Source organism: Megascapheus bottae, chromosome 6 (assembly GCF_031878675.1).
Source record: "Megascapheus bottae isolate mThoBot1 chromosome 6, mThoBot2.hap1, whole genome shotgun sequence".
NCBI classification, from domain to species: domain Eukaryota; kingdom Metazoa; phylum Chordata; class Mammalia; order Rodentia; family Geomyidae; genus Megascapheus; species Megascapheus bottae.
The window spans coordinates 78,910,135-78,923,442 of NC_143514.1; the positions used below are offsets into that span (position 1 = coordinate 78,910,135).

The 13,308-nt window shown below is 45.8% G+C and overlaps 1 protein-coding gene across 1 annotated transcript in view; it reads right to left on the reverse strand.

The window, feature by feature from the left end:
- Slc25a33 (solute carrier family 25 member 33) overlaps positions 1 to 12,357 on the reverse strand; it is a 34,065-nt gene extending 21,708 nt beyond the window's left edge. The window contains exon 1 of the mRNA XM_090335885.1: positions 12,100 to 12,357. Coding sequence (XP_090192011.1) covers positions 12,100 to 12,155 — 56 coding nt within the window. The 5' untranslated portion in view covers positions 12,156 to 12,357. The remainder of the gene's footprint in view (positions 1 to 12,099) is intronic.
- Positions 12,358 to 13,308: the final 951 nt, after the last annotated feature.

A 13,308-nucleotide genomic window follows, 5' to 3' on the forward strand; every position in this document is an offset into this window, starting at 1 on the left:
ACAGGAGGATCAAAGTCCAGACTGGCCTGGGTATAAAGCAAGACCCAATCCTGAAAATAACCAATGTAAAAAATCCCACTATCACATCTGCCCACCAGAAAAAGAAAACCAACTCTTTTTTATCCTTTTGGCCTATCTTGGGGCTTGCACTCAGGGCCTGAGCACTGTCTCAAGGCTAGTGAGCTACCACTTGAGCCACAGCACCACTTTTGGCTTTTTCTGAACATGTGGTGCTAAGGAGTCAACCCAGGTCTTTGTGCAGGCTAGGCAGGCACTCTAGCACTAGGCCAAACTCCTAGTCCCAACTTTTCCTCTCTAGGATGAAGTCTTTGTGGTTCCCTCATTTACAACTGACCAAATGATCAAATGCTATATTCCATTACTCTGTCTTTCACAAATTCACTCCAGTACTTTCACAACATATTCACGGAGAAATTATCTGAATTATGAAATACTCTTTACTTGACCTCTTAAATATTTCTTTTTGAGGTATCAGGGACTAGGGACTGAACTTCAGGCTAGGTGCCTACTAGACACCCTTGACATATGTATGATGCTAGCCCTTTTAATTTTGTGTTTTGAAATAAGATCTCATTAACCTTGGGAGGGCAGGCCTCAAATTCATGATCTTTTCTGCTTCCAACCTCCTGAGTAGCAGGGATTTTTTTTGTTATTAAAATGAAGTTATTACTCATTACATCAATCACAAAAATGGTTTACTGGATTCTGATACAGACTGAAAGAAGGGACGGCAGCAAAGAACCCATGTTTTATACAGTGGAAACTGATGGTCCTGAGACTACACCGAGACCCAGATCTCAGTGACTAGTATTTAAGCCAAAATACATATGGAGAGCCCTCTGTCTCTAAAACCTGTGTCTTCTTATAGCTTTTGGGCTTAATGTATTTTTCATCATGAAAAAAAGTGTCATTTAAGCACCAGAATGTATAAAGAACAGTATATAGCGAGAATGCATCACACACACACAAAAAAGAGGGCCAGGAGTTTGGTCTAGTGGTAGAGTGCTTGCCTAGCATGCACGAAGACCCGGGGTTTGGATTTCTCAGTACCACATACACAGAAAATCCAGAAATGATGCTGTGGCTCAAGTGGTAGAGCACTAGCCTTGAGGAAAAGCCCAAGAACAATGGTCACGCCCTGAGTTCAAGCCCTAGGACTGGTAAAAAAAAAAAAAAAAAGATGCAAAATAGAATTTTATCCTGCTTCTTTGTACACATTACAGTTAGTAACCACATTCTGAAAAACTGTAACATTCAAAAATATTGGAAACAAGGGCCGGAGGTTTGGCCTAGTGGTAGAGTGCTTGCCTCGCATGCATGAAGACCAGGGTTCAATTCCTCGGTACCACGTACATAGAAAAAAAGCCAGAAGTGATGCTAAGACTCAAGTGGTAGAGCTCTAGCCTTGAGAAAGTCCAAGGACAGTGCTCAGGCCCTGAGCTAAAGCCCAGAATTTACCTAATAATAATAATAATAATAATAATAACAACAAATAAAATTGAAAACACTATCTGCTGCAAAGAAAAAATTATTTGAAATCTTTTGATGGTCAATAAAATAACTCCAAATCATCAAAACAAATCCAGGGTAAATTATTTCATCAGAAAGCACCAAGTCCAGAGAGGACACAGGTCAACCACCTTGGATTTGTCCCTGTCAAGTGTACTCATTACTTTGGCGGCATGTGAAGGCAGTTAGGGAAGGAGCACCAGTCCAACCAAAGCTGCCCTCCCAGCAGAGAGCTCTTTGAGAACTGTGGGCGGTGGCGTCCTTCTCTGCCTCCCTCCCTCATGTTTTCCTTTCCAGGCTCTGCACTGTGACTTCCGGCAGAAGGGAAGGGAGGGCACTCAAGGTCTGCACTTCCAAACCCTTCCTAGTGCATGAGCTGGGCAATCCCAGACTGGGGTGTTCTTCACACAAGGTAAAGAGAGTGCCACATCAGTGTGTCACAGCAGACCTCACAATACTACAGGCTGCTATTATTAAGACTACATGACTAATCATTAGGCAAGCCCCTTCCCCAAAGAGAACTATTCAAAGGATGTTCTGGTCTTAAGCTGCATAAGACACAAATCTACCACGGTCATCAAAAGAAAACAAGGTGCACTATAAAACTTCCAAAGTATCTTTCAGCTGAACTCCATTTTCCTTCTTTATGAACCAACCAAACTGGACAAGGATGCCATTAGTTGAGAAGGAACTGCAAATATAAAATATTGACTTGTCTAGATTGGCCTCTAAACATATTTCATCATAAAAGGTGGTAATGTGGGTCGGGAGTTTAGCCTAGTGGTAGAGTGCTTGCCTAGCATGCATGAAGAGCTGGGTTCAATTCCTTGGTACCACATACATAGAAAAAAGCTGGAAGTGGTGCTGAGGCTCAAGTGGTAGAACTCTAGCCTTGAGAAAGTCCAAGGACAGTGCTAAGGCCCTGAGCTCAAGCCCAGGACTGGGAAAAAAAAAAAGGTGGTAATGTGGCACATGCTTAAGCACGCTTGACATCAGGAATTTGACCCCTGCATAAAAAAATTAACCAGAGCTGGGTAATCCTAGCTACTCAGGAGAGATCTGAGGATCACTGTTCAAAACCAGCCTAGGTACAAAAGTCTGTGAGACTCTCATTTCCAACTAACGAACAGAAAAAAAGTGGCTCTGTGGCTCCAGTGGTAGAGTGCTAGCCTTGAGCTGAAAAGAGCTCAAGGACAGCACCTAGGCCTAGAGTTCAAGCCTCATGACTGACAAAAAAAAAAATTCGGGGCTGGGAATGTGACTTAGTAGAATGTTTGTCTAGTACCACATAAACAGGAAAAGCCAGAAGTGGCTCTGTGGCTCAAGTGGTAGGGAGCTAGCTGTGAACAAAAAGGACAGCAACCAGGTCAAGAGTCCAAGCTCTTGGACTGGCAAAAAAAAAAAAAAAAATATATATATATATATTAAAGTTTTTCTGAATATATTTAGTTCCAGAGCACTGAAAATTGTACATTACATTCTCTACAGGAATGAAACTGTTCTGGACACCCCCTAATATTCTAATATGACCGCCACCTACTTCCTAACCTTGGTTAGTTTGCCAAGATAAAGTGGTTCAACCACAGGACTGTGCTGTGTCTACCTCTTTTCATGTCTCAGTTCAAAAAGGTAATACACTGGTTATGTTGTCAGCATCCCACCCATCACTGTCTTCTAGTTTTGCCCTTTTGAATCCTTCCTTCCTGTTAATACATCAAGGGCAGACCCACTGAAAACTTCAAACTCAAATCTGCTTCAAAATTCTCCTCTACTATTCCCAGCCAAATATGTGGCTTGAGGGAACTTGGTCTGTTCTGTCTTTTTTTCTACCCTTCCCTTTGGGATTCTCTGGGCCTGGGACAGGGAGGGGAGAGGCCTGGACACAATTAAGCTGCTTCTCCAGACCAATCCAATGAACAAAATATCTGGAAGCATCAAAGAGGCGGCACAGCTGGCCACCTCCCAGCATGCATCTCTTCTCCCTCCTTAGTCCACACAGCATGAACGGAGCAAGCCATTCTTTATTTTAACTCAGTCACTTAACCCCATCAACGTAATTCTAGCCAACATAATTCTAGGGCATTGTGATCTGACAACACTCAGCATACTTCCCTTGGAAGCAATGACTGGAGATTAGTGCGTGTCCAGATTCATCAGTGATGGTGACTCTAGGTGTATTCAGTGTGCGTGCGTGTGTGTGTGTGTGAGTGTGAAGGTGAGGGGGTGGGGAGGGTTGACACAAGATGACTGCTGGAAACCATCCCAAGTCAAGGAGGGACCAGTACTGGGAGGTAGAGTATTTGCAGATGGAATCCACAGAGACACTACACAGCTGTTCCAATAGCTCTGTCCTGGAGCTTGTAATCCTAGCTACTCAGGAGGCTGAAATCTGAGGATCACAGTTCAAAAGCAGCCTGGGCAAGAAAGTTTCTGAGACGCTTATTTCCAGTTAACTACTGGAAAGCTACAAGTGGAGCTGTGGCAAAATGGTGGAGGTAAAGCCTTGAGCACAAAAAGGCTCAAGGAAGCCGGGTGCGGTGACTCTGTAAACCTACATACTTAGGAGGCTCAGATCTGAGGATCGAAGTTCAAAGCCAGCCCAGGTCCCTGACTCTTGGGCCGAGAATTTGGCCTAATGGTAGAGTGCTTGCCTAGCATGCACAAAGACCTGGGTTCAATTCCTCAGTACCAAATGTAGAGCTCTAGCCTTGAGAAAGTCCAAGGACAGTGCTCAGGCCCTGAGCTCAAGCCCAGGACTGGCAAAAGGTAATAATAAAATAAAACAAAAAGTCCCTGACTTATCTCCAGTTAACCACTAGAAAACCAGAAATGGGGCTGTGACTCAAGGGCTAGCCTTGAGCTGAAGAGCTCAGGGACAGCGCTCATGGAGTTCAAGCCCCGTGACTCACAAAAAAAAAAAAAAAAAAAAAAGCTTGGGTCCATGCTGGAAGGGGATCTGTTCTGCGGCTCAAGTGGTAAAGTACTAGCCTTGAGCAAAAGAAGTTTGGGACAATGCCCAGGCCCTGAGTTCAAGCCTCAGGACTGTCAAAAAAGGAAAAAATATATACCTAAATCCTAAGAAAGTGTTTAGTGAGTTTTATCATATTTTCCCACACAATTTGCAGTTTTCTATTTCTAGTAGCTATGAAGAAACTTATGGATATTAATTTCCTTTCATTCCCAGGACAACACTGCTCTAATAATGGATGCCAAAGCCCAGGGAAATTTGTCTAGGGACATTCTGTTTAGAGTGAACATCAGAAAGACTTGACAACAGTAATAGAATGGCCATGAGAACAGATAAATTATACGGCTAGGAGCAGTGGCAGGGGACAGTTTTGCTTTGGTCTCTTTACCTAATTTTCTAAATAATCTATAATGGAGATTCTTCAATGTTTGCCTTTGTTACTAGTTCCCTGATGCATAAAAATATACCCCTCCCCTTTCTCATTCTTCCTTTCCAGAACTGGAGTCTTGTGGTGATTACACAAGGCACTGGTAATCTTTTATCATTTTAGATTCACATGGCACTTCCTCCATTCCGCCCTCCCCCGCACACACCCTCCCCCCCATACCCTTCCCCCGACTTAAGCACCTCTCCTCCAGTTTTGTAACACTACTAAATAGAGCCTAGATTTTCCTACCATTTTTATATGATCACAAAGCTACACAAAATTTTTAGTTATGCATATAAGATTTGTACATTTCATGTCTGAATTTCAAATAACCAAGAAAAAAGTTTTAATTTTGTTTTCAACAGGAACCTGTTTTCTGTGCATATAGTTATCACACTAGCCACCAAAACCAATATGTTATTTATTTTAAGAATCTCTACCCAGCTGGAAGTAGACTGGTTTCTACTCTTTCACTGTATATATACTTGAAAAGAAAATTTTAAATAACACCCCAAATGAATAAAAATTCTAGCACTGTCTGAACTGGAAGAGAATCATATCTTTTACAAATAGGCAAACTCAAACATTACCTCATTCCACTATAGTTTCAGCACATCTCAACATGGAACCAAATTTGTAACTGCTTCTCTTTATTAGGGACAACATAGGTCACAGCAATCCACACCCTTATGTAAGATTCACTCAAATACTGAGCCTGTGTGGCTTGAGATGATCTGGGGAAAGCCACCACTGGCTGCAACCTGCTGAAACATCCACCCTACTGGGAATTTTCCATCTAAATACCACGAAAAAATTAAAACTACTTGTCATATATATGAATACATTAAAGTCAATTTACAGATGGGTGCCAGTGGCTCATGCTTATAATCCTAACTATGAAGAAGGCTAAGATCTGAAGACTGGGTTCAAAGCCAGCCTAGGCAGGAAAAATCCATGAGATTATTCTCTCCAATTAACCAGCAAAATGCCACAAATGGAGCTATGGTTGAAGTGATAGGATATTACCTTTAGGTAGAAAAAGCTAAGGGAGAGCAGCAGAAAGTTCTGAGTTCAAGCCCCAGAATCTATGCGCATTCACATACACATACTTAAGCAACAAGAAAATGTATGGTGGTGGAACTATGGCTCAATTGGTATGGTGCTAGTTTTGAACAAAACAAAAAGGGTTTAGGGACAGTGCTCAGCCGTGAGTTTAAGTCCCAGGACCAGCAACAATAAAAATTAAAAAAATTAAAAACTAAGTGTAAGTAGGACAAAAACAGGGCACAAAAATAAGACCCAGGGGCTGGGAGTTTGGCCTAGTGGTAGAGTGCTTGCCTAGCATGCACGAAGACCCGGGTTCGATTCCTTGGTACCACATGTATAGAAAAAAGCCAGAAGTGTTGCTAAGGCTCAAGTGGTAGAGCTCTAGCCTTGAGAAAGTCCAAGGACAGTGCTCAGGCCCTGAGCTCAAGCCCAGGACTGGCAAAAAAAAAAAAAAAAAAATAAGACCCAAAGCATCTAGTATTGCTTGTCAATCTCGGAAGCAGGCTCCCATCTCAGGGCCTGTGAAAGCAAACTGGACCCACACGAACAAGGGCCACCTAGATCAATCGAACGGCAGAAAAGGAATGGTTGGTTTGATTAGTTATGCAAAAACAATCCAGTTGGCTTGATCAATTAGGCAAAAATAATACATGGGCGTGATTCTTGTTTGGGCAAGACTATTATTTCACAGCTATGGAAGAAAGATGGGCCAGGTGAAAAGCCTTGAAAATGTTTTGAATTGGGGCTGGGAGCATAGTGTAGTGGTAGAGTGCTTGCCTAGCACGCATGAAGCTCTGGGTTCCATTCCTCAGAACCACATACACAGAAAAAGCCAAAAGTGGTGCTGTGGTTCAAGTGGCAGTGCACTAGCCTTGAGAAAGCCCAAGGGCAGTGCCCAGGCCCCGAGTTCAAGCCCCAGGACTGACAAAAAAAAATTTAATGTTTTGAATTAACAAAGGCAGATCTGCTGACGTATGCAAACAAATCAATAAATACAAAGATGGCAACAGTCACCTGTAATCCTACTGGAGACTTAGTTTCAATAACCAGTAAAAAGCTAGAAGTGGGGGCTGGGAGTTTAGCCTAGTGCTTGCCTAGCAAGCACGAAGACCCGGGTTTGATTCCTCAGAACCACATACATAGGAAAGAGCCAAAAGTGGTGCTGTGGCTCAAGTGGTAGAGCTCTGGCTTTGACAAAGTCCAAGGACAGTGCTCAGGCCGAGCCCAAGCCCAGAACTGGCCAATAAAAAAAGAAAAAAAGCTAGAAGTGGAGCTGTGGCTCAAAAGTTAGAGGGGCCAGCCTTCATCAAAAAACCTAGGGATAGCATCCATGCCTTGAGTTTAAGCCACAGCACCAGCACAACACCTAAAACAAACCCATAAGCATGGGTATATATAAGGGTATCCAATTATTTATGATGGCAAAAAGTAGCAATGACAGAAGCTACTGAGAAGGCTGAGATCTGAGGATCACAGTTCAAAGCCAGCATGGGCAGAAAAGTAAGACTCTTACCTCTGGAAAGTGGCCTTGATCAAACAGAGCTCAGGAACAATACCAGGCCCTGAGTTCAAGACCCATCCATGACCGACAAAAACTAATTAATGAATTAATTACTAGAACAAACTCCAACCACTGGGCTTAGAAACTTAATTCGCCTGCCTTATTGCTCTCTCTGGCACTAAAAAGTAGATTAACTTGCCTTGGCCAAGAGTTTGGCCTAGTGGTTAAAGTGCTTGCCTAGCATGCATGAAGACCCGGGTTTGATTCCTCGGTACCACATACATAGAAAAAAGCCGGAAGTGGTGCTGAGGCTCAAGTGGTAGAGCTCTAGCCTTGAGAAAGTCCAAGGTTAGTGCTCAGGCCCTGAGCTCAAGCCCAGGACTGGCAAAAAAAAAAAAAAAAAAGAAATAACTTGCCTCCATAATACTAAAAGTTAATATAAACTTAGGAAAAAAGCAATTGAAAGAACAAGTCTAATTTTTTTATTTGTTTTTTTATTTTTTTATTGTAATTAGTAAAAGGGTTACATATTTGCTAGACGGAAGGTGCATTAATTCACATACATTGATACCCTTTCACATGTCTTGGTACCCATTTCCCTCCCCCCCATCTCCAAGTCTAATTTTTAAATGAATACGAAATTACATTTGGTATACATATACAACCAAGCACAAAAATCTTTACCTCTTCCAGCCTTTTCTGAGTATGTGGTACAGAGGAATCGAACCTAGGGCTTCATGCCTGCTAAGCCAGCCCTCTACCACTAGGCTATGCTCCCAGGCCTGAACAAAATCTTTTCTAAAGTGCTTATTTTTAGCTGTTGATTTTTCTTCATGGCAGCTACTGCAGTTTGAACGGAGGGCTTTATACTTACTCTACTCCAGTCTCTTTCTATGGTAGATATTTTATTTATGAAATGAGGATCTCATTTCATACTTTATGCCTCTGTAAACCTGGACATCCATCTTCCCATTCTTGTTTTTTTCTTTTTCTTTTTTTGCCAGTCCTGGGGCTTGAACTCAAGGCTAGTGATATACTACTTGAGCCACAACACCACTTCCGGTTCTTTCTGTGTATGTGGTACCGAGGAATCAACCGGGTCTTCGTGCATGCTAAGTAAGCACTCTTACCACTAAGCCAAACTCCTGGCCTTTCCATTCATTTTGTTACTGGGATGACAGGCCTGTTGAGTTGGGAGTCTCTTAAACTTTTTTTTTTGGTGGATCTTGAGGCTTGAACTCTAGGCCTGGGTGCTGTTCCTGAGCTCTTCAACTCAAGGCTCTAGTGCTCTACCACTTGAGCCACAGAGCCACTTTTGGTTTTCTGGTAGTTAATTAGAAGTAAGATTCTCAGTGACTTTAGTGCCTGGATTGGCTTTGAACCTCAGTCCTCAGATCTCAGCCTCTTGAGTAGCTTGGATTGCAGGCATGAGCCATGGGCGCCTGGATCTCTCCAACTTTTATGCCTTGGCTAGTCTGGAACTGTGAATACCATTTCTGCCTCCCAAGAACCTAGGATTATAGACTTGAGCCACCATTGCCAGCTTTCCTGTCCTTTGCTTAAAAGGCAACAACAGCTGGGTTCCAGTGACTCACACCTATCATCTTAACTACTCGGGCTGAGGTCTGAGGACTGAAATTTGAAGGCAGCCCAGGAAGTCCGTGAAACTCTTTAAACACTATAAAAGCCAGCAGTGGAGTTGGGCCTCAAGTGGTAGAGTGCCAGCCTTAAGCACAAAAGCTCACGGCCCTGAGCTCAAGCCCCATTACCAACACACACACACACACACACACACACACACACACACACACACAAACTAAAAAGGGAAGGATGTAGCTCAGTGGTACAATGCTTGACTAACATGTACTATAAATTATTTTGATTTAGTTTTAATTTTCTAGGCCCTAAATAAAGTTAATTTTGATATAGTATCTTCCCATGGATATTGAATAAACAAAAGAATTGTGACAGTGACAGACTTTAAAAACAGGAAGTTAACTTCTTTTTAAAAAGGATTCTCAAAAGAATTGAATTTAGCACCCTGGACCAATATCCATTTAACAGCCATGAGAACTGGTTACTTAAGCCAGTAGCCAAGTGTTGGTGGCTCATGTTCCTTAAGCCAGCACTCAGGGGGGCTGAGATCCCAGGATGGAAGCCTGAAGTCTGCCTTGGTAGGAAAATCCATGAGACTCTTTACTCCAATTAAACCACCATAAAAAAGCCAGAATTTGGAGCTGTGGCTCAAGTGATATAAAATGCCAGCCTTGAGTGAAAAGAGCTAATGGACAGTGCTCAGGCATTGAATTCAAGCTCCAGCACTGACACTGACACACACACACACACACACACACACAAATTGAGAGCAAAGAAGAAACACATCTTCCACTGCCCTACATAAGACACTGGTTTGCTGTTTACTAAGTACATTCTGTCTATTTTTTCATGCTCCACCCCAGGAGAAACAAAATGTCAGGCTATGAAAGGGTCATAATCCAATTATTAAACATCCAATCAGAAAACATCCTTTCTGAAAATAGCAAATGAAACAGTTATTCCAACTGCTACTAATGAAGGCAGGAAAAAGCTTGCTAAACACCAGGGCTTCAGGCCTTGCCCTAATGAACTACCTAAGACTTAATCAGGCACTGCCCTAATCAGTCTTAATCAGTCCAGGCAGTCTGGCTCCAAGAGAGGTGCCCACATCAGTTGTCCTCCATCACAAGATGAAAGGCCTGAACCCAAGTGCCAGAGGGCGCTGTGCAAGGCTCAAGGGGAGACTTCTCAAGACAGGGTCATTAATTAAAGCTAGCCGCAACACAGGATGCTGCAGAGCAGCAGGTGAGTAGAATATTGGGGAGAATGTAAAAACCTACTTTTCTTAGAATAGCAAAAACCTACTTTTCTTAGAATTGTTTTAAGTCAAAAATCACCGAACAGGGACTGGGAGCGTAGCCTAGTGGTAGAGTGTGGTAGAGTGCTTGCCTAGCGTACACAAAACCCTAGGTTCGCTTCCCCATAACCACATAAACAGAAAAAGCCAGAAGTGGTTCTGTGGCCCAAGTGGCAGAGCGCTGGCCTTGAGCAAAAAGTGTCCAAGGACAGTGCCCAGACCCTGAAGTCAAAGGTCAGGACTGGCAAAAAAAAAAAAAAAAAAAAAATCACCGAACACAAATTTATTAAAAAAAAAAAAAACCCTCTCTTAGTACTAGAGAGGTGAGACATTAAAAATATGTGCAGATTGCTTAAAATTCCTAAGAATGACAAACCTACAGTCTTAAGAGTGCTACACTTGGGGCTGGAAGTTTGGCCTAGTGGCAGTGCTTGATTAGCATGCATTGAAGACCAGGGTTCTATTTCTCCATATCACATAGGTAGAAAAGCCAGAAGTGGTGCTGTGGCTCACGTGGTAGAGCTCTAGCCTTCAGGAAAGCCCAAGGACAGTGCTCAGGCCCTGAGGTCAAGCCTCAGGACTGGCAAAAGAAAAAAAAAATACCAATAGACACTTAGGAAAGGATACAATTAGAAAATGAAGTCTAACTAGTTAACTAGAGCCACCAGTTCAAAAGTACACCTGCAACTGAAATACTCAAGATAATAATCCAGAATAAATTCTATTTTCTGTAAACATCTGACCTTTGAAAACTGCAATGCCAGGCACATGAGATCTTCAAATTAAAGCAATCTTCTCAAAGGAGCCCAACAATCCCCACCCCCAGTAAATAACTCTCCAAACAGCTGGAAGGCCAAAAGGATCTGATGCCACCGACTGGGACAAAAGAAAATATTAATATTTAAGAAATCAAACCGGGCATTGGTGACTCATTGTAATTCTAGCTACCCAGGGGGGGGCTGAGATTTGAGGATCGTGGTTCAAAAATAGCCCAAGCAGAAAAAAACAAAACAAAACAACAAATCTACAATTAGCCACCAACACGGGGGAAGTGGAACCGTGGCTCAAATGGTAGAGCACTAGCCGTGAGCGAAAAAGCTAAGGCCTTGGTTTCAAGCCCCGGTACCGACGCGTCAAGAAGATGATTTTAATTTGCATTTGGGGGAGGGGCTTCCGCTCCCGTCACTCAACTTCCCCTCCGCCGAGCGCCTCCGCCGCGGCACCCAGCCCTCCAGCCCCCAAGGCCCCGCATTTGCGCCTCGCACGTGCCGCGGGCCAGGCGGCCGGCAGCGCGGTTCCCCAGCTCTGTCCGGGGCCTCGCTGGCGGCCACCTCGTGCCTCCCTCAGGCGTCCGCATCGCCACTGGCCATTCCTGGTGGACGCAGCCCGGCCCATCAGCCAGGGGGCCCCGGGCCCGGGGACGTAGGTCTCGGGGACGGAACCACGGGGAGTCCGGGTGGACGGTGTGGCCGGGGAGGGAGCGAGCGGCTCGAGCCACAGAGGCCAGGCAGGCCGGTCCTGGGGACAGTCACCCCAGAGGGAGACGAGGCCCCGGAGGCCGCGGCGGGGGCTGGGCGCGGGAGGAGGCCTCGACCCCCGGGCCACCGCCAGCCCGCCTCCCCCTCGCAGCCGAGCCCGCGGGTAACCGGCGCCTCGCCGGGAGAGGATCTGGCGGGGACGCGGGGGGACGCGGGGCGGTGCGGGGCGGTGCGCGGCCGGGCCCGGAGACTCACCCGCCGGCGAAGAGGTGAAGCAGGGTGTTCTTGTTCTGCTGAGTGTCGGTCGCCATGGCCGCGCCGACTCCGCGGCCCGCCGCCGCCTCTGCTCGAGGGATGCACGAGGTCGGGTCGGCTCGCCCAGCAGCCCTCAGGCGGCCGGCGATGCCTCCATGCACGCTCAAGGGCAGAGACGCCCGCGCCGGGCTCGGCGTAGCCGCCCGCCGCTCTCAGACCTCCGCGGCCCCAGCTCGGCGTAGCCAGCCGAAGCCCAGCGCGCCGGAGTCACGTGGCGGGGGCCGGGCCGTGACGTCACGCGCCGGCGCCGGCTGGAGGCGGGACTCGGCAGGGGTGTGGGCTCAGATCCCGTGCGCCTATTGGGCAGCAGGCGGATGTGGGCGTGGCGACAGCTAGAGCAGGGGCGGGGTCCGTCCGGGGCGGTTGGTTGGGTGGAGCCGGTCTAGACCGGCGAGTGGATGGAGTCGAAACTGACAGAAGCCTGCAAATTACATGTTATATCCCCCACCTGTGGCCTCACCGCCAGCTTAAAACTAAACAAGCTTCCTAATCTAATAAACAGCCTAAGCTCCAGTATCTTTTTTTTTTTTTTTTGCCAGTTTTGGGGCTTGAACTCAGGGACCGAGCACTGTCCTTGAGCTTTCTCAAGGCTAACAACCGCCACTTGAGCCATAGCGCCACTTCCGGCTTTTCGTGTGTGTGTGTGTGTGTGTGTGTGTGTGTGTGTGTGTGTGTGTGTGCGCGCGCGCATGCGTGTGCGTGTGCGCGCGGTACGGAGGACTCGAACCCGGGTCTTCGTGCACGCTAGGCTAGCACTCTACCACCACTCTACCACGCTCCCAGCCCCCGTGTCACTTTATGTATGTGTTAAATCTTTTGATAAGGGGTATTAGGTTCACTGTATATTGTGTCATGTTCTTTGCGCGGTGTCTTTCCTGATGATTTCTAGCCGGGATTGAGTGATCCAATCTCCTCCACTTGTACGTCCTGAGTCACCGACAAACACAGCCTGGAAATCAGCCTCTTCTTACCCCAAGTCAGCATCTTACCTCCAGGCCCGGCTTTGGGGTGGAGGGAGGTCGGCAGGAAACTCTACCCCATGGCACCGGGGAAGTTTCTCGCTTGGGCCTCTGAGGCTACTTCGTTGGTTTCAATTGTCCTTCCTCCTCTGGAATGTGTTGGGTTCCTGGCTGTTCCTCACAGGTTGTT